At 44.1% G+C, this 21630-nt stretch overlaps 1 protein-coding gene across 1 annotated transcript; it reads right to left on the reverse strand.

Moving 5' to 3' along the window:
* Positions 1 to 6306: 6306 nt before the first annotated feature.
* LOC134154716 (transmembrane protein 209-like) lies at positions 6307 to 18229 on the reverse strand. The gene is made up of 14 exons (XM_062601395.1): positions 18093 to 18229; positions 17918 to 17976; positions 17046 to 17177; positions 15822 to 16060; positions 15202 to 15410; positions 14558 to 14729; positions 13533 to 13604; positions 12300 to 12396; positions 10613 to 10738; positions 10079 to 10176; positions 8045 to 8159; positions 7847 to 7944; positions 6953 to 7026; positions 6307 to 6361 (listed from the first exon to the last, which is right to left on the reverse strand). Exons 1-14 carry the CDS (start codon positions 18227 to 18229, stop codon positions 6307 to 6309), a joined length of 1683 nt encoding a protein of 560 aa, XP_062457379.1.
* Between the last annotated feature and the right edge of the window lie 3401 nt (positions 18230 to 21630).

Genomic DNA, 21630 nt, shown 5'->3' on the forward strand with positions numbered 1-21630 from the left:
GCCAAGAGTCCAGCCCTATTTCTGGCCGAACTAGGAGACGGAAACAACCTGTTCTACAGGCTCCTTTGAGACAAGCAGTGGGACCAGAAGGGCTGCCAGTATTTGTACATGTTCCTTTTACAACCTCGGATTTACTAAACTGGAAGCAGTCTATTGGATCATATAGGGAAAATCCTGAGAAGCTGCATCAGCTTTTGGAGACTATTATGATAACTCATAATCCGAACTGGGGAGATGTGCAGGCGCTGTTGAATGCTTTCCTGACGGGAGAAGAAAGGAGGCTGGTAATTGCTAAGGCAAAAGAAGAGGGTGAGAGAAGGGACAGAAAGGGGGAACCTGAGGTCTATTTACGCACCAGAAAGGATCCAGAGTGGGATCCAAATAGGAGTGGGGGTAGGGAGCTATTGAGGCAGTATCAACAGCTAATCTTATACGGGTTTCGGTACAGAGTTCCGAAACCAAAGAACGCATCAAAACTGTATGAAGTAAAGCAAGGGCCTGAAGCAAATCCCTCGGCCTTTTATGAAAGATTATGCGAAAGAGCCAGAAAATGGACAGACCTGGATCCAAATGAGGAAGCGAATCAAAGGCTGTTTAATATGCTCTTTATTGGCCAGTCAGCTCAGGATATTAGAAAGAAGCTGCAGAAGGTAGATGGAGCTGGGGGAATGTCTATTCCACAGCTGATAGAAATAGCGTATAAGGTACAGAATAATCGAGATGAAAAGAGAACAAGAGAAATCGAATGAAACTGCAGGCTTCTCTCCTGGCAGCTGTCCAGAGGAATGAATTCCAAGGCAGGGGCAGGGGAAGCAGGAGAGGTAACAGAGGAGGAAGAGGTGGAAGGGGAGGGAGGCCAGGAGGAGGCCTCCCTAGACCCGCTTTGGGTCCAAATCAATGTGCAATTTGTAGGCAGGCAGGGCACTGGAAAGATGAATGTCCCAATCGAAGAAGGATAGCAAAGCTACAGAGCCCAGCAAACACCAACCTAATTATGTTAGAGGAGTCAGATATGGAATGAAGGGGACCAGGGGAGAAAATCAGAATTTCCTCAGCTGATCCCCTGGTTCCAGTAAAGCTGGGGAATGAAACTATAGATTTTTTATTAGATAGTGGAGCCACTCATTCATGATAACTATTTGTAAAGGACCCTTAAGTAAGACTGCTACCACCATTGTTGGGGCTACGGGAAGGAAAGCTTTGAGGCCATTTTTGCAACCAATGGAGTGCACGATTAGAGGTACTAAATTGACTCACGAATTTCTCTCTATGCCAGAGTGTCCCCTCCCTTTATTAGGATGGGATTTACTATGCAAACTGAATGCGCAGGTGACCTTTTCTGAGAGTTCCGTGCAGCTCCACAGCCCTCCAGAATCGGCATGGAGAGCACAAATCTGCCTTTTGATGGGATCGGCTCCAGACGATAACAGTGCAAGTATCCCTTCAAGTGTATTGGATGCGGTGATTCCCTTGGTTTGGGCCTCAACAAAGCCAGGCAAAGCAAAAAACGCGACTCCGGTCAAAATAGAGCTGCAACCAGGAGCGAAGCCAGTTAGGGTGCATCAGTACCCTATCAAGCCAGAAGCACGTAGAGGATTGGAACCCCTAATTAATGCCTTCTTGCAATATGGCTTGCTTAGAGAGTGTCAGTCTGAATTCAATACACCAATCCTGCCGGTAAGGAAACCGCACTCCCAAGAATATCAACTGGTCCAGGACCTGAGGGCAGTGAACCAAATAACAAAAGATATCCATCCAAGTGTGGCAAACCTATATACTCTTTTAGCCTCGGTGCCTGAGACTAACAGTTGTTTTACAGTGCTAGATTTAAAAGATGCCTTTTTTTCTGTATTCCTATAGAGGAACAAAGCCAGACAATTTTCACCTTTGAATGGGAAAGTCCCACTACGAGGAGGAAGGAGCAGTTATGCTGGACGGTTCTTCCTCAAGGATTCAAGGACAGCCCTACCGTGTTTGGTGAGATCTTGGCCAAAGAACTAGCCCAATGGCAGGAAGGTAACAAAAATGTCACTCTTTTACAGTATGTGGATGACATTTTGAGTGGAGCGGATTCAGAGCAAATATGTTTAGAGGCGACAGTGAGTCTGTTCAATTTTTTGTGGGCTTGCCGGGTATCGTGTTTCAAAGAAAAAGGCTCAGATTGCGAAGAAGGAAGTCCAATATCTTGGATTTAAAATATCAAAAGGACAACGTGCACTAGGAGCGGAAAGAAAAGAGGCTATATGCCGAATTGCAGGACCCCGCACAAAAAGACAACTGAGGGGATTCTTGGGAATGGCAGGATATTGCCGTATATGGATCTCTAATTTTGTGCTGATAACTAAACCTTTATATGCAGCCCTAAAGGGTCCAGGAGAATGGTTAGAGTGGACCCCAGAATGCCGTGCTAGTTTCGATGAAATAAAAAAGAAATTGATGGAAGCTCCCGCACTGGGACTCCCAGATATGGCTAAACCCAAATGCTTGGGAGCTGGAAAAGACCGGTGGCGTATCTTTCTAAACAATTAGACGAAGTAAGTAAAGGATGGCTGTCCTGCCTCCGGGCTATAGCAGCCACCATCTTATTAATACAAGCAAGATTGTTACAAGCAATAATGGAACCCAAAGAAGTAGCTATAATGCATTGCAAAGCCCACCAGAAGGGAAATAGTGAAGTGACACAAGAAGGAGAGGAGATATGGCAGCCGAAAAGGCAGCACTAGCAGGACAGGTGATTGGGGCTTTATTACCCAGTAGAAAAATGCAAATGAGACCTCCTGAATATTCAGACAAAGAAAATCAATTGGCAGAAAGGCTAAAATGTACAAAAAATGCTGAAGGGTGGTGGGTCACTCCAAATGGACAAGCTTTAACTACAGCCAAAATGATGGAAGTGCTCCTCAAGAGACTGCATGAAGAAACTCACATGGGAGCAGATGCTATGATAAGCAGCGTAAAAAAGATACGCTGTGGGATCAAAGATGCTATCAAATGCTGACCTTATTGGAAGGAGATGCCCCACCTGTTGTGCAAATAACCCCAAAATTCAGAAGAAACCACCTATGGGAGATCTCAGAAGAGGATTAACCCCAGGGGAACACTGGCAGATCGATTTCTCTCAATTGCCTAAATGTGGTCAGTTTAAATATTTACTTGTTTTGGTAGATACATTTTCTGGTTGGCCAGAAGCCTTCCCATGCTCCACCAATAGTGCAAAAGAGGTAATTAAAATTTTACTAAAAGAGAATTCCTCGATTTGTGATTCCCGAAGGTATATCCTCAGATAATGGACCTCATTTTATTTCAGAGGTGGTTCAAGGAACATCCAAATTTTTGCAGATGAAATGGGAATTACACACTCCATGGAGACCTCAGTCTAGCGGTAAGGTAGAAAGAATGAACCAAACACTTAAAAGACGTATTTCAAAACTGTGTCAGGAAACCCATCTTAAATGGGTAGATGTATTACCAATGGCCTTGATGAGAATAAGAATAACCCCAAGAATAAAAAAGGGAGTAAGCCCTTTTGAAATACTTTACGGGAAACCTTACCCAACTAATGAAATAGGGGGACGAAGTGATCAAAGGCATGTAAGAGGGGAAGAAATGTTGAGAGAGTATTTATTGCCTTTGTCTCGGGTACTAACATCTTTACATAGGTACCTTAATCAACGTACCCCCCTTCCATTGGACTCCCCTGTGTATGACTTCAAGCCTGGGCATCTAGTTCATATTTGGACATGGAAAGAAGAACCACTAAGAGAAAAGTGGAAAGGACCTTACCTGGTGCTTCTGAAAACTCCTACTGCAGTAAAGGTGGAGGGAATAAGTTCCTGGACCCACTATTCCTGAATACAGAAGGCACCTTTGAATGACTCGTGGACTGCCACACCCACAAGATAGCTCCCAAGAGAAGAACACAGAAGTTACAAAAGTGATGAATTGCACTTGGAAAACTGAACTCTTTTATATGGAAATAGAGTGCTCTTAGTGTTATTAGGTGTTATTTTGCATTCTGATAGTATTGTTAATTATAGATAGAGCTGATTTACAAGGATATTGATTTGTTTAATTTAATTTGTTTGCTATAGAGTTAAGATGGAAAATGAGGACATTGTTAGCTTTGTTATGCATGCTCATTGGTACAGCTAACCTGATTTTGTAGCTTATACAGGCCTTCAGAAAAAGTGACTCAGATATTACTATTTGCTTCTCTATTCCCCAAATCTCCTGGATTACCCATGCCATGGGAAATACTTAGAATTAACTTAACATCCATGTAAGAATAATTGAAGTTGTTTAAATGAGACTTGCTAGATAAGTGATATTAACAAATCTCAGAGGGGGGAATTGCTAGAGAAATACTGTGAGAAAAAACCTTGCAAATAGTTAACAAGACTCAAGGACAAGGGAGAGAGAAAAACAGTACTGCAAAGGATAACCAGCTCCAGCTAAATAACCTTCATGAAACCACAGCGCTGTGAAGATTGCGAGGGGTAGGTAAGACAAAAACAGCAGAATAACCCAGAAGTGACCTTAGGTTCATTAAGGCTTATTAACATACTAAGTTTCACACCCCTAAATGAATAATGAGATGGAAATGACATGATAATGATATTACCGCCTCTTCTTCGCTTCCTATGCTAATTAACAAGAATGTGAAAGCGCAAGCGCAGAGCGATTACCTGAGTTAACGAAACTGTAACCAATAGAAAGATTTGTATAAAATACTCCCTGGAAAGCGTGTGTAAATCAAGAATGGGAGGGGGAGGAGGTGTGCTAGCTTTGTGGATTTACCACCTAGCCCCCATCTCTGCGCAGAAATGAAATAAACAAATACCTCGACCCTGTGTGTCTATTGGTTGCTTGCACATCGGGTAACAGAACCCAGATTTTGGGACAACAGTATCGCAGTTTTACCCCTCTGTTTAAAAAAATAAACCACATCAACTTCTAACCCCCTTTTCGATTTGCCTGAATTTGCAATGGCTTCCCCCCCTTTAAAAGCAGGGCCTGCTCTTTGAAACAAAGGCAAGTGTTTTCCCCCAAAAGCCAATTCCGCAGAAGGGGAACGGAGGCACATGCAGGCGTGGTGAGACGCTCGCGCAGGCGTCGTTCCGCAGTGGGGACGTTCCACTGCTGCCCGAGCTTTGAGACCGTCACTGCAACGGGAACCGCAGCTTGGCCGGCGGCCCCAGAGCTTGACTCGTTCCCGAGAAGCCGGAGGCTCTGGCCAGGCGGCGGCCGCTCGCCCCCAGGAGAAAAAAAGAGAAAAAAGCCATTTCTGGGCACGCTCTGGCGAGGCAGCAGGAATTCGGGATGTTCCCCGAAGTTCCTGGGATGAGCCCACGCAGGTGTATCCACTCTGGTTTCATGCAGGGATGCTGAAGCCACATGCCAGTCCTTAAGGCCCTAAAAGTAAGGAGCTGCTAGCAGAAAAGCTAATGTGAGAAATAAAAGAATTTTTAAAAAATTAAAAAGCAAAGGCAGGGTAACGTTCTAGTCGTACTCAATCACCCACAACATCTTCTGTCTCGTAAGATGGTCACATTTGAATGGTATGGTTATTTTGTTTTGTTTTAAATCTATTTTAAAAATACCTACTGAAACCAGCAAGTCAAAAAATTTTCTCTTTCCCTTATATCTGCGGTGGAGACACCTGAAGCATCCAGAGAGATCACAAAATCCAATTATTCCAACGAGCAGGGATAAAAGACAACGTCCTTTCAGATCGCATGTAATTAAATTAACCAAAAATCGGTGTAAGCGCTAACTTGGCGCCTGTTATGCCCGTCTGGAATCTCTTGGATCTTGTGAATCCGGCAGTTGGCCGCGTTGCAGTAACTGTCTTTTCAAGGGACTGCTCGCCAGCGAGCGGCTGGGTACAACTGCGGGAGACACGTCCCAGCTGCGCTGCTGCATTTCACCCTCAAACGCGGCAAGCGCGGGTTCATTGCTGAGCCCTGCGGGCAGTTAAGCTCTTTAGAGTGCTTGAAGAGTAAATGCAACAGAAATAGCAAGGGGGGTTTAAATACGATTTGTTAAGGTGAGGAGCCAAATAGAAAAGACCTGCCTGGAGTTCCTGTTTAGATACATTTCATCAGTAAAAAACAATACAATGTTTTACAGAGTATCCTTCCCAAAACTGTACAGAAATTACAAACATTTCCCCTCTGTCCATAAAGCAGAGTTTAAATTATCCCATTTCATAGTCCATATTCAAGGCAACAAGTGAAACGATGCTGCTCAGCTCGTCTTGTCGGAGAAGCAGGATCGTTCTTCTGAGCTGCAGTCCTGCTAGAGATGTTACTCTCCAAACACCCCTAGAACGTTGACTCCTGATGCACCAAAATTCACTTGCCTGCAAAAACAGCATTATAACGATAAGACACAAGTAAGTTAAAGCTCCTATTTAAAACAAATCTTCATTACAAGAAAAACTGCCAATCCCACACATCAGCATTTTAACATTTATGTAGGTATCGTGTTTCACCTCGAATTAAAGACAGCTCTTTCAGAACAAAAAAGTCCGGACATTGCTTTTATGTCAGTGCAGCTTTCACTGTGCACTCGAAACTCCTCTTGTTATGCCAAAAACAAGAGATTACAGCACTATGGCAGTGTCTGTCTCCTATTTATAAATAGCACAGTACTTCTAGCAAGAAGGTAGCAACCTGGTTGTCTGGCCAAGGCCACTATTCCGCAGCATGGACTCCACAGGATTTTTCAGCCAGCACAAGACCAAAGAAAAGCACAAAACATTTCCTGCATGCTCGTGCACACAAAACTTACATGATTTTGTAAAAAGGCAGCCATTACTTAAAATGAGAAGAGCATTTTAATTCCATCAGTATCGTCCTATGATAGCAACTTCAGTTACGGTATTTCAAAACAGAAAGCTCCTGCTCAGATCTCGTGCGCAGCGCAATGATACGGAACGTTTGACACTTACCCAAGCATCCCAGATTCTTTTGTCTTTATGATGTACAGAAACATAAGCAATGTATGGAACATGTTGTTTCTGCCCTGAATACCACGGGAAGAGAAAAAAACTTGGAAATGAAATCACATGCAAACAACCACACTAATATCTTAGAATGTCTTATTTAAAACAACTGTCATCCCCTGTCCTGATCTTAGGTGGAGCAGCACAATTTTTCCTTCAAAACTTTTTGCAAGATACATATACTGCAGTGTGCGCCCTGTCGGCCTGTTATATCATCAGAGATGAGAAAAAACTATAACAGAGACCTCGCGAAATGGTATTACAGCTTAGACTGCTGGGGTTTTGCCTCAATTCTTATCTTTCAATTAGGCAAACACCAGAAAAAGACCAAGCTTGTTTTCTAGATGGATTATCACCCTCAAATATTTTTAAATGCTTTTTAAAAGAGCTTTTCTGAAATCAGAAAATCAAGTCACAATCGGGGCTCAATAATAAAATCAAGATGTACAGGAAAAGTCTAGTATTTTGATATTGAGATTAGATGTTTCCCTCCAAAAACTCTTACAGACAAGCAACAGTCTTGTTGGCACTGAGGAATAGCAACACACCTCAGAGCTTACATAAATTAGGATTTTAGAATAAATCATCAGAAAATAAACAACAAGAGGAAGCTGCTGCCTGGGCACTGATGTACCTAAGCTAGGCACTGAAGCTATCGTTCAGCAGCAGACTAAATACCACATGATGGTCAAAGATCGTGGTAACATTTGCTTTCTGCACTGAGCCAGCCTACATATTCAATGGATGTGGCTAGTTCCAAAGGAAAAGGAAGAATGAAAAAGAAACAGATCAGGTCTGCTCAAGGTTTCCTGACAGCAGAAAAAACTAACACGATCATACCTCGGGCAGATTGTAGACCTGGCGGTGGTAGATCAGCTCATAGTGGGGTGGATTGATGTTGCTTTGGTAGATGCAAAATACATTTTCATTTGTAATGTCTGTGAATTAAAGTTTTAAAATAAGATAGGGATTTTAAGAGCGCTGATGGGATCCAAGCAGGAAACAGCAGCTAAACAAGCAGTCCAAGAATGCCAATACCTGGTTTATCTGGTGTTTGCACAAAGTGTTGGGCAGTGAAGGTTCTGCCATCGGGGTATTTGGGGCTAGGGGGCAGTCTGGCATCGAGGTAAGTGCAGAATATGTGCATAAGGATCTGTGCAAACAAAAACAAATCTCATTTTAGTATCATTAAGAAGACTGACAGGACAGCAGCTTTCTTTCCATAATCTCAGACATTAGTTAGGGTATTTGAGAGTCTGTTGCTGCATCATGGACTTAATTAATCCCACCATGTTTAGAAGCCCAAGGCAGCTTAACACTTAGAGCACTGAATTCAATGGTCCAGGGCACGCCACAGATGTCAAGACAAGTTTATTCTTCCTGTAAATGAAACCCTTTCAGTCACAACACGTTAAAAAGGTGCTGCATGTGAACTGAACTCCTGACATACAAGTAACTATCTTCACATCTCACAGAATTTGCAAAGTCACAGATCTGAATAGCATGTATAGGACAAACTACAAGATACCTGATTTCATGATGGTTTCTACGCTAGCTGCAAAGATTTGGCTTAGAGAGGCCGATCCGATCTAATGACAACTTTTCCAAACACTACACTTACCCAGCAAGTTGCTCATCTCTTGTCAAAAATGGCAAAACAAAATCAATGGACAAACTTGAACTGCTCATGAATCTTACCAGCTCTCAACATTTTGGAAGAAAGCCCTAGAACAAGTATCTTCTTAGCTAACAGCGAGAAAATCGCAGTACTGCATGTTGTGTTTTAACTCTTACAGTAGAGTTCTCAACATTCTTTGGGTGCAGCGTGACCAAATTACTCTGTAGTATGATACCTCCTGTGTTCAACATAGGATTTGTTTGGCAGACAAAAGAATTTCTATGGGCTAAATGCCCAAAGCCTCCAGAGGTCTAGCGGAAATTATTGCTTTAAGTTGCATGCAATGAGACTAACATTACTGTTAAAAACTCTTCATTTGGCACTTATTGTCTTAAGTTAATGCCAAAGCTTCGAGACAAGTGTTCAATATTAATTTCATCTGTTATATCAGAACTTCTTTCCCAGAATCTTTACAAGTTTAGTACATTGTGCAGTACTATCTCTCTTAGCTGGTTTCATTAAAAGACAATGAATTCAGGGTGTGATGGTCTGTGTTACGCTTGTCATTCCCAAATATTTAGTCATCTTCACAACTAGAAAATCAAATCTTATTTCAAGACAGATTTTGCTCAGCTTTAGCTTCCAGCAATTCAATCTTGTTGCATCTTTGTCAGCAAGGTTGTAAAACTTGCATATGAATCTTCTTTCTGCTTCTCCCCAGGAACTGAACATCTATAGAGGGAATCAAATCACCTGAACTCTCCTTTCAAATACAGAGTTCAACTGAAGAGTCACACGTGAAGCTTGTTCTCCACTACTTGGATTATCTTGTGGCCTTTCTTTTATCTATTTCAGTTGAATTTTCAAGTCACTGTATTCACTGAAGTGCTTTCTCCTGACCTTTTGCATTAATTGGCTAAGCATGACTACAAGTCTGTTCTCAAGTAAGATAATGTAATGCCTGTGGATTTCTCAAGAAATTACTGAATTAAATAAACATCAAGACACGCCACTTAATCCGTTTGTTCTTCTAACCATTACAGCAAAGGAAAATTTTAAGGTTCATCTTGCATGAGAAATTATGAGGTTTGGTTAAAGCAGACTTTTTTTTTTCTTTTTTTTTTTAATAAGGTAAGAATATTGCTCTAACAAATCCGCAACCTTCTGTCAGGTCGCTCCCAAAACAGTTACCTGACTGACATCTCAGATGAGTCTAAATAAGAGGCTGGCTTAAGACTAAGACATGAAATCGCATTTTTGTGATCTGCACAATGTCCAATCCCATTGGCATTATTCCTTGCATAATTTCACTGACTACAATGGGATTATCAGGATAGGGAGGCAAACAGGATTTTGACCATGTTCCTCAAAAGACTTAATTGCTACCACACACAAAAATCTACCCTGAAAGACACACTTTAGGAAGTTATATTAAGCCTTCTTTGAAAACTTACAGCACAGTCAGTGGGCAAGTCAGCATCCCACTTACGGCCCTTGAAATCTCCTCCTCTGTTCCATCGGAATGAGCTCATGTATCCTCCCTGAGAAAGCTCTGAAAAAACAAAATTTATTCAGCTACTGGAGGTTGAAGGTGCAAGGAGGACATATTTGACACTAGCTTCAAGAACACTGCATGTATTTTCAGTGCACAAAATAGGAAAAATTAAACTAAGGAAGTGCTTATAAAGATATAAAGTTAGGGGAGTGGAGTTTACAAGGTATTTTTTATTGGTAATTAATGAAGGGATTAAATAGGACACTTCACACCCCAAACTGAGAGAAGAAATGAAAACTTCCATGCCAAGTCCCACATCATTACATTGGTCTGAAAAGAGGAAGTTGCAAAAACTACCTCTGCTACTTGAAAAGCAGCTCTTCTCCCTGCTGTGACTGTAGTTCAAACCTCTTAATTGATGGGGTATCTGACACCACTGACGCTTGACCCAGCTAACGGAAACGTTTTAAAGTCAGTATGGTTGACCACATACCTTTGACCCTTTCAACCAAATACTCTTGGTTCGCTGCAATATCCAAATACTGCATTATAGCGTACAGAGTTGGCATGACTGGAGCTTTAACAAGCGCTGCTTGTTTCAGATTGCTGACGCTGGCTTCTGCATGCGACAAGAGCCAGCACGACATCTGCATCCACGACAGAAATTTGAACATTCTCCCTTACAAGACGTTAACAAATGCAATGTTACAAGGAGGAACTGGCTTTTTTGTCTCACTATTTACTAAGGTAACTTACTAAGATAATTTACTAAGATTTACACAAAGTTAACAGCTTATCCAATACTCCAAATGTTTGTTTCCAATCCCAGTGAAGTACTAGCTGTCTCCCTTAAACCACAGAACATAAACGTTATGCAGCACTGTGCGGTCGCAAAAGACGACAGTTCCTTATCTGAAGGGCTTGCATTCCAAAAGAAAACAGAAACCTATAGTGTGAAAAAGGGAAGAAGTAACATCCATTTTAAAGAGCAGTAGGAGGGCAGCAAGGTAGAGATGAGGTCAGTAAGTGATCAGTTTTTCACAGGCACCACAACAGATGCAGATCTTGAGGACAGACTACAAACAGGCCAAAAAAAGGTAGGCTTTGTTTAAATGAAGCATATCAAATCCTGCTCTTGATTGAGGGGGATATGCATGTGATAAGGCAACGGAAGGAGTTCCTTCAGAGTTGCACTATGAAATTTTAGCTAGAATTCTAGCTCATCAAAATGCTTAAAAAGGAGGGGGGGACCCCAAAACAGCAAAAATCAACTGCCCCAACCAAAAGATCTTTTCTTCTAATGTCCATAGCTCTCCAAAATCCACCTGAGATTATCCTCCCCAACCCCACTTAGTGCTACACCTAGTACTTAAATAATCTTTAATGTATCTTAACCTTAAAATGATCTTAGATCTTAAATGCAAACGATTAATAGCCTATCTCTGATAACAGAACTATTCTAAGTTAAAATAAATAAATAAATAAACTTTAATGTATCTTAACCTTAAAATGATCTTAGATCTTAAATGCAAACGATTAATCGCCTGTGATAACAGAATTAATTTAAGTTAAAATAAATAAATAAATAAATACTTCCTAGGTCTATAGATTTATTATTATCACAGTCATAAGATGACTTCTCAGTTCTTAAACAATATTTGGATACAATGTATCACATCTAAGTTTTCATAAAACTTTTTGTGGCCTGTTTGCTTTCAGACAAGATAGCAGGTAACAATTTAAGGAAGGAACAGCAATAGGTTTTTCAGGAAGTAGCTGATTTTAAGGAAGTTTGGAAAGACACATACTAACATAGACAGAGAGGGCTGACAGGCAACCATCCTTGCAACGTGTGATAGTTTTCTGACAGTTTAAGATACAAGGATGTTAATCTGAGCCTTTAACTCTCCAGGAATGAATTCAGAGGAAACAAGAGGCTTAAGAATTTTATGCTATTGCAGCATCAGCATGCCTTTATCAGTATTTCCAGAAATCCTATGAAGAATCCTTCCAGTTTAGTAAAATGCATTACATGAAGCAAAGATCACACCAATACAAACAGGAAACGGAACTGTAATTCTTAGCAGACTTGTTTGCTATACTACCTATGCAGTGCCCTACTATGGGGTGGCCTGCTACCAACCACCACAGCGAACCCCCCAGTTACTCTATCATCATACCTCCAACCTGCATTTCTGGGTACCCCATTCTTCTCAGCTGACTGCTCACAGACTCAATCTCTTGTACAAGTGGCACTAAAATAGTCTCATTAATCCACTAGGAAAGAGAAATGCAAAAATTAAAAAGCTTAGAAGCAACAAGAATGTGACAAAAATGTTAGTTTACTCTCTAGTCAGCATCACTGTTACAATCACAAAGGAGTTTAACAACAGAAACTTTGAAGTCAACCAAGGAGGAAAAGTAATTAAGAGCATCAATTTAGATAGGGGTGATTGGCTCTAGAAAGACCCTCTAAAATGCCAAAAATTCACTATAGAGGACTTGGGAAAACAAATCTCCAGAAAGCAGTGATACTGATAAAGCTTTCCTGTACAATGAGAAAAGGGGTATTCTGAGGCACTGCACGTCACTCATAGTGGTAATTTAAACTTTCATGGGCCCACTCCCTCTCAAAACCCTTTCAGGAAATGAAGAGCCTGATAAACACAGTATGTGACACTTGTATGTGACACAGTTTGGGAACTGAAGCCAAGCTGCCTGTAGGTTTATGAACAGATGCTTAGGAATCTGGTACAGAACAGTCATAATCCCACATCTCATAGAAATCTTTTACTTTTCACTCGTCCCACTACTTAGAAGAACTACTTACGTGATAGTTGCTGACTGAAGGGGTAATTCAAAGTTAGGCTTACAAATTATTTTGTCATAGTATGTGATTGTATTTCCTTTGCCAAAGCAATTGCCTAAGACCAAAATTTTCTTTTTGTTTTCTTATTACACTCCTCAAGGCTGTTGGAAAAAGTCAACGGGCTGGCATTTCCCATGCTTTATTTGAGTCCAGAAGGAGTTTGAAATACAGGAGAAAAAAAACAGAAAAAATTCAGAAAATTGGGTTGTAGAAAGAAAAAACAAGTCTTTTCACATCCACTGTGTGTTAAGATGCACGTGTCTTCATTCAAAGGTGGGTGAACTTTACAACTGTGAAGTTTTCAGAACAGAAAACACCTAGGCCAGCAAGTGCAAAAGTTCAGGTTGAAAATGTGTCTTAATACTTCTTGGTTACAAGCATGCTGTTTTAGTCTCCATGTCCAAGCCCACCCTAATCCTCAAATAGACTCAAATATGTAATTCTTCTCACTTCCTTAGGTATACAGGGAGCACTGAGGTACTTTTTCATTCTGCTGTACCTATTCTAACAGCAAGAACAGGCAGTTCACAGGGACTGGACTTACACTTCTGAACCTAGCAGTCCAGGAATCCAGGTAATCAAGCTGTCGTCGATTCACGATCACCCTTGCCCAAACCTATGGAAAGAACATTATTACCTACATACAGCAACCTAACAGAATACTAAAGAGTTTTTAGGCCCTAAGATGTTTTCTGACCGCAGCCACAGCACATAATTCAAATTGCATTTGTTCCAGAACTCTCATCTAATGGCTGTATCATGTGAATTCTACAGTAGCTTACCATACTACTCTCCTACTCTCTTTTCACAGTACACTAAATCTCCCGTGAGTCCAAACGCACAGTTTTGAGTTTCCTGCTCTGTTAGGATAAAATTGGTCCAAGTTGCAGGGTAGACTAAGTTAATGTACGACATAAAGAAAACAGATCAAATTTAATTAAAAGCTACGTTAATGACATTCTTTTGAATCAGACTTATTCCAGACACAAGTGTAAAGGAGAACAATTTTACACACCTTCAACTATTTCACTACATTAGGTACAGGTCAGTTTCCAGTCAATTTTTATGTCACAAGTTTATTTTATCCAGAGTACAAAATGGTAAACAAAAGCTCCGCAACCACCATTCTTGAGTTGAACTCAAAGTCTGTCTGTTCTCAGATCACACAGTAATATTAAACAACTTCAGATAAAATAATTCTGAAGAGTTGGCCAAACCAACAGAAGTTTCCAGCTTTCCACCGTGGCCTACACGGTGAGTATTAGTTAATTACAAAGACCACAAAGCATGAAACCTGAAATTCTCTCAGGAGTCAGTTTTCCACCTAAACACAGGTACCTTGTTCACCAAGGAAGAAATCATTTTACAATTTTACAATTGTAAAATTTTACAGTCCGGAATTTGAAATGTATACCCCTTGTGGCAAAAAGTCTTACAAGCTGTATGAAGATGGTTAAATGCTATAGGATTTCTCCCTTTCTAGCACCGTTGACGGAGTTCACATTTGGATGGAGCCACATATTTTAGAGCCCTGTTTTTCTCTCTTGGCTCCTTTGGTGCTGAGCTTACTTCTTCTGCAGTCAGTGGAGAGCTCAGACGAGCTTCGTCCTTGTGTGCTGATGGAGCCTGGGGCATGCAAGCCACCTGATACTGGTACTTTCTCAGCACCTGTGCTTGCTCTACTAAGGAACGGCTGTAGTTCCAAAAGGTTGGGCTGCTGGAAGGAGAGCTGGAACATGAACTTGCTGAAATGACATTGAACAGCCATAAAATTATCACCAAGTAATCACAGAAGCAACACTGCAGGCAATAGGTCACTATATTAAGGCTTTGACAGGAGAGATGTGCTCATGAATTATCATAAATACATACACCAAAATCTGTCTGCATAAACACTGATTTCATCTTTATATTAATAAGGCACTGTCCCTATCCCAGACAAAAACTGCCTGCAGGTAATTCACCACCTTTAGCTAAACTGCCTTCTCCACAAAATATCCCTCTCATCGAGGTGATAAAGCCCTTCAACTCATTGTAGTCCACTATACACAACAAATGCTACAGAGATTATTAGTATATCTATAATATAGACTAGTACTTCAGCAGCTCTCTTTCTCTGCAGGAATCTTTTCCAACTTTTCTCATCCACTCCTCATCAATAAAACCAACATCCCCTCCTTGCCAAGCTTTTCAGGCTACATGAAGTTATTTACGTACCCAATTGAAGTCTACGCTGTTTCTCTTCTTCGCTTCGAAGGTACTTTTGCAGTGACTTGCGGTCTGTGATTTCATCATCTTGACTCATACGGGAATTATACCGCATTGGTGAAAAGTGGCAACGAGACCTTAGCCCGGTGCTTTCCACTGGCCCAACACTTGAGGCATATGGTGAACCAGTAGGAGAAGAGCTGAAGCTGGAAAGCTTTGGGAAACAAAAGCAAACAGTTGTGTCACATGAGGAAAGTGAGAGTTCCATTTTGACTTTATAAACTAAATGAATAGATCGACTCAACATAAGAATTGATTACTCTGCTGATTGCTGCTATAAAATATGCTCTCGTTTGGGGGAAGGTTTTTGCTATTTTGTAGTTACATTCTAGTTTCTTATTTTTGCTGTGCTCTGAAACAAACTAGCTACTCTAAAACAAATAAATTAACACCAGGGAAAGAGGATGAATACTGACAAGACAAATTTCATCTGCTTTGCAAACAAAGCGAACACACACACAGGACCCTCCACTGCCGGCCGCACACCTCCAATGGCTTACAGCACAACACAAGGACACGATAAGCAAAGCCAAACCGTTCCCCTTGAAGCCACCTTGGTCATTACCTTACTGTAGCTGCTGCTTGGTGAATAGGTTAAAGCACTGCTATAAGAAGCGCTGTTGCTTGACAGAGCCTGCCGCTGAGGGCTGTACCCTGAGATACAACCAGAAGTAAACTTTGGACTGGCCCTGAAGGGCCGGGATGGGCTGTAACTCAGCACAGTTTGACCCTGGACTGTAGGAGAAGGCGTAGAAGAAGGGACTTTCTTCGCTGCCAGCTCATGTGCTGGAATTATTTGTACCGCTGCAATAAGCAAAAAAACCCACAATCAGCACTGTACATGCAGCAGCCCAGAACTCTCCTCCTCACTTTAAATACACAGCAAAACACACATACACAACTCTCTTCCCTTAAGGAAATTCTAGGACACTAAAAAGACTATTCTAGTCTGACCCCTACACGATTCAGCAGTCAACCCCAAAGACATAAAAATCAGAAAACTGAGACACGTGATCATAATTCAATACAAATTCTACAATTTAAAATTTCAGTTAAATTCTACCAAGCACCTTTGCATAGCCCGAGGCAATTATTTAACTTATTTGGTCAGCTACTCTACCTGCCTGCTTCATGTGTCTTTAGCACATCTAATGTCTCATTTACCTGTGCAAACCCAGATATTACACTCCTCAGCTGCGGTGATATAACCCTACTCCCGTATCTGCCGCTCTTTCTCTGGAGGCAGCCTAGTAGTATGTAACACATTGTACTAGCACCTTGCTTTTGCTGTATTTTCAAACTCTGCCAAGTTTTTCTATATTTTACAACATCACTTAGACGTTCAGAACTTTTCAGAGCAACTGCTCTCTAGCCTGTCATTTTCAGACTGCACACTAAGGTCTCTTTTCTCTTTCTAATTTGGCGCTCTCCAGTCAGTATGATGATAGTAGGATACCAAATTTAAATACAAACCTATACACTCTGCCTTGTTCTCAATCCCATTTATAGGTTACAAATTCCTTGTCCAGCTTCATAAAGTTTAAGTCTCTCTCACTGCCCTTTAACAGCCCACTCTCCTTTTCTCCTTTTGTATTGGTTGCTTCCTCTCCACTTCTCCCCTTAACTGCTCATCAATTTATCACTTTTATTTTGAATTTTTATAGGCTGCAGTTAGTTCATCTTACTGCTCTTGTCAGATGAGGTAACTGAGAACTCACTTCACTAAAGATTCATGGGCTTGAGAAAGATATCATCTTTAAAAAAAGTATTTATAATTTATAACACCTACCTGCATTCTGCATCCCTAGAAGGATCTGCTGTCTACGAGTCATGACCAAGGTAGTTGGTGCCATTGTGTACTTGAAGTACATCCAAAAATCAAATAAGGCATTCAGACTGAACAGGGATACAAGCGCAAGCTCTAGAACAAACACAAAGGTTTTTATCATGCTAGGCACCATAAACAGGAGTAACAGTAAATGATCTGAGAAAACAAGTTTATACACAAATCAAGAATAGTTTATTGTTAGGGCTACCAATAACTGCCAGTCTGAGCACGGACGTAAGACAACTTCTCCTTTTCATGCAAGAACCATTAGAGATAAATTTCCTTTCTATATTGAAATTCATTTCTGTTGCTACAATATGTATTTGTAAAAGCGAAAGGTATTTTCCAGACAGGATACAAAGCACTGCAATGAAGTTTCATGCTATTTATCAAGTGTCTTCTGCCAAACCTTCTGTCACTCGTTACCTGACATTGCTCTCACTCTTCTTCCTTTTCATCCGCTAATAGTATTAGATACAATTACTTTTGAGCCTACTCATTTGAAACCAAATTTGATTATTTGGAAATGTCCTGCAGCCCTACAATACAACACAACGCTACTATTTCAACTATTCCCCAAAGCCTTATTGCACACATTAAACACATTTAAGGTAGGAAACCTGTTCTTCACACTCTTTCTTACTTGTCACTAAAATGATGAAATTCCAACAGCACCAAAAGGGATAAAGGAAAACAAAATGAAGCTTGGTTATTAAAAAACAACAACAACAACGAAAAACCCCAAACCTTAAAAATGCTTTCCCCAGCAAGAAGAATGAAGGCTGAAACCTTCCCTCCTCCCTAAAACTAATTCATATGCTGTGACAACTCACCAATATACCAGAGCGGCCAAAATGTGATGTTGTAATAGGAACTTATAAGTTTTCCAGTCCTAAAAAGAAAAGGAAGAAGCGATCAATTTAACAGTAACTGGGTCCTATGAAATATTTAAGCATATACAAAGTAGAATGCTTTACTTAGTTGAGTCAGATATAACAATCAACATACATGTCAGTATATATCATCCCCCCAACAGACATATTAAGGAGGCCCCAGGCCCAGACCACTTTCCGCTCTTCAGCCTCCCTCCTAATCTTCACAGTCCTGTCAAGGAGCGAAGCTGCAGAAATCTGTTCCGCCGCCATTGTCTGCAACAGGAAGCACACAAAGAAAGTTAAAGATTGAAAATTTATATACAGTTAGATTCTCACTCTGTACAAGACCTTTAAAAAAGTAAAAAAGCAAAAAGAAATTACATAAAAGGACTTCACATTGAGGTACCAAATCGTGTGCAGTGTTAAGAATGAGCTTCAGTGGTTTAAAAACAAAAAACAAAAAACAAAAACAAAAAACCCAAAACAATATTCCTCTTATAAACTGCATAAGCACTGTCACCTCTTCACAGTGAAACAGTTTCCATTTTCTCCACTGAGGTACAGAGGACAGAAAAGAGAGCCAGATTCCAACAGCGTTTTTGAGAAATAGCATTTTTCGGAATGCTGAGGCAACACTGCCTTCTCCAAGCAAGGAAAACAGACCAAGAAAACATCTTGCACAACCTGGCAGTTTTCCTACTGAAAACACCCACCTATCTCCTTCTCTCAGCTCAGGACAGCTCTGTACCCTCCCCACACCCTCCCCCCTTTACACCATAAAATGCCCTATGTAACAGAAATAACGCTTCCTACATATTCTTCTCTCATCACTCTAGCACACACCATGCCACACACACACACACACACACGCGGGCGCGCTTGTCACCCGCCGGCAGCCCGCCGCACTCCCAGGCCTCGCTGCCAGGCCCTGAGTTGGCAGCGACACCGCCGCTCCGCTCTGCTCCGCCCCCGAGGGCGCCGCGGCCCAGGCCCAGGCCCAGGCCCCGCCCGCCGCCCCCACCGCAGCCGCCTCCAACGATTGGTCGCGCGGACGTGACGTCACCGGAGCAGTTCTGCGGGGGGGAGGGGCGGGGCGGGGGGGAACGCCGTTGCCGGGGAGATGCCGTTAACGGCGGGGGGGGGGGAGGGGGGCGGGGGAGACGACTCCGCTTTTGAAAAACAACGTTCGCCCGTGCACAGCCCGGCCGCTTTCCTACTGAAAACCCCCGCCCGTGTCCGTCTCCAGACCCTCCGCACACCCCCCCGCCTTTACGCCACAAAATGCGGCACACAACAGCAGTAACACTGGCCACTTTCCCTGCTCCTCCCATCAGCGCAGGAAACTGCCACGCCTCCCCCGGCCACAGGCTTCAAAACCTCTCAGCTACTTCGTCGCTGAACACAAACATACAAGAGTTACCTCAGAGAATATGCGGTTTAACTGAAATGACAGGATTTCACACGCACAGCCCTCTCCCACCTCCACCACCCTAGACCCTTCCCCACACCCCCCCCACTCTGGCACACACCACGACACGCACAGACACTTGTCACCTGCCAGCGGCCCGCCGCGCTCCCAGGCCTCGCTGACAGGCCCTGAGCGCGCACGCCCCGGCTCCCCCGCAGCCAAACCCCGCCGACCACAAGCAGACTCGGCCCCGCAACGAGCAGGCGCCCCGGGAGGGCGGCGACACCGCCGCTCCACTCCGCTCCGCCCCCGAGGGCGCCCAGGACCCGCCCAAGGCCCTGGCTCCGCCCGCCACCCCCACCGCAGCCGCCCTCACTGCAGCCGCCTCCAACGATTGGTCGCGTGGACCTGTGACGTCACCGGAGGCAGTTCCGCGGGGGGCGGGGACGCCATTGCCGGGGGGACGCCGTTGCCAGGGGAACGCCGATCCCAGCCGGATGCCGTTGCCAGGGGGACGCCGTTGCCAGGGGGACGCTCGCGCAGCCGCCCCGGGCGCCCCGGCCGATGGCGCCTGCCCGACCCGGCCGCAAGCGGCGCCAGGCGCCATGGCGGCCCCAGCGCGGCGGCCACGACGTCCCCCGCGCCCTGCTGCCCGCCTTGGCCGCCACCAGCCGTGCCCACACCCGGCCGTACCCTTCCCCTGCTCGGCTCCCACTACGGCCGCGTGCGGGCACACCCCCCGGCTGCCCCACGCCAGAGCCTGGCCAAATGTGTTGCTCCTGTCTGCAAACCTCACCACGAGGAGCAGGGAGGAATAAAAGCACCGCTGGCCGCTGAAAGGGAGCACAACGAGTTACAGCAGACCGCTCTGTGAGCGCGGGCCAGCGGACAACCTCAGCTGCTCCAAAACCCTTCCTGCCTTTGCCTCAGATCCCAAGCACCAACCTGAAAGTAAGAAAGCCTAAAAAAGGAGATTAACTACAAGCCTAGACCGCACAGTTATCAATAAACACAGTGTCTAACGCTTGGCCACTCTGTGCAGTGTGCTGTAGGTGACCCTGCTTGAGCAGGGGGGGTTGGACGAGATGATCTCCAGAGGCCCCTTCCAACCTCCACCCTTCGATGATTCTGTGATGGGCGCTTTCTCTCGCAGCTCCTGCTGTGGGGGGAATGGAAAATGCGTGGAGGACAAAGAGGCTAGAAGCTGGTCTGAGGTGCGGATCCTTACCGAGGCTTGTCAGTCTGCAGAGAGAAGGGGACTCAATCCTCATGTAGTGCTGATGAAAGTCTCCCTGAGCAGGCGCTCAAGCAAAGCTAATGCATTTGCAGATGCGCACGCACCAGATGGAACGATGAAGCCTGGTCCTCCAGAATCGCCATTGCTAGTGAGGGGCCGCAGGCTTTGCCCTGACTTGGGCTTGCTGGAGTGTCAAGGTGGAGCAGAGTGGCACTTGGAGGAGGCTCTCCTTCAGCAGCTTAAAGGCCTGCCAGCTTTCTTGAGCTCCTTTGCCCTTCTGAGCTGCCTCCCCTGGCATCCCCCTAGCAGGTCTCTGCAGAAGGGGAAGCCTGCTCGCCTCAAGGCCAGCCTCTGGGCTCTGCTGCTCTCCTTCCTACCTGCCCTCAGGCTCTGCAACTCCACTAGTTCCCGGGTGCTACAGCCCAGGTGGCCATGGACGCTGCTGGCACCAAGCCTCCGGGGTGGCCGCTTCCCCTTCTGGCCCTGGGCACCCGCCTTCTTCCCCTCACACCCGCAAAAGCCCAGCACTCAAGGGCACCCAAGACACACACAAGAGCTGGCAGTTCCCTCCCACCACGCAGCAAGCACTGGGCCCCAGCAAGGGGGGCCCAGGCTCAAGCACTTCCTCCCCTCAGAGGCGTACAGCAGCTTTTTCCTCCTCTCCCCACAAGCCCCCTGCCCCCAGGACATGCGTTGGCCATGGCAGGGCCCTCTCCACGCCTCTCCCCGGCACCAACAAGATGCAGCACACCCCTAGGCCACAGCCACCACAGCTGCAGCCAAAGAGCTACAGCATGACCGCGGCAGAGAGCTGCCCTGGCAGCAGCCCCCAAGCCCTGACTCCTCAGCTCTGCTCTTCAGGCCTCTCCAAAGTTCCCATGCTGCAAACGCACGAGCTCACTGCACACCCAGCCAAGAGCCACCCGACTTGGGGCAGTTGGTTTAATTCAGCTTCAGAGAACTTCCTGGGTGCTCGCGTGGCTCACAAGTAGTGCTGGTGCTGCCGCTGCTGCTCCTGCTGCTACT

The sequence above is a fragment of the Rhea pennata genome, unplaced genomic scaffold, assembly GCF_028389875.1.
Source record: "Rhea pennata isolate bPtePen1 unplaced genomic scaffold, bPtePen1.pri scaffold_33, whole genome shotgun sequence".
Lineage (NCBI taxonomy): Eukaryota > Metazoa > Chordata > Aves > Rheiformes > Rheidae > Rhea > Rhea pennata.

What these genes read in the sequence shown, in the direction of transcription:
- LOC134154716 (XM_062601395.1), bottom strand. Translation starts at nt 18,229, where the DNA reads ATGGCGGCGGAACAGATTTCTGCAGCTTCGCTCCTTGACAGGACTGTG. An exon ending in GGACTGCTAGGTTCAGAAGT is followed by an intron (nt 12,397 to 13,532) that starts GTAAGTCCAGTC and finishes TCTCTTTCCTAG; the next exon opens with TGGATTAATGAGACTATTTT. An exon ending in GCAAACACCAGATAAACCAG is followed by an intron (nt 7,945 to 8,044) that starts GTATTGGCATTC and finishes TTTAATTCACAG; the next exon opens with ACATTACAAATGAAAATGTA.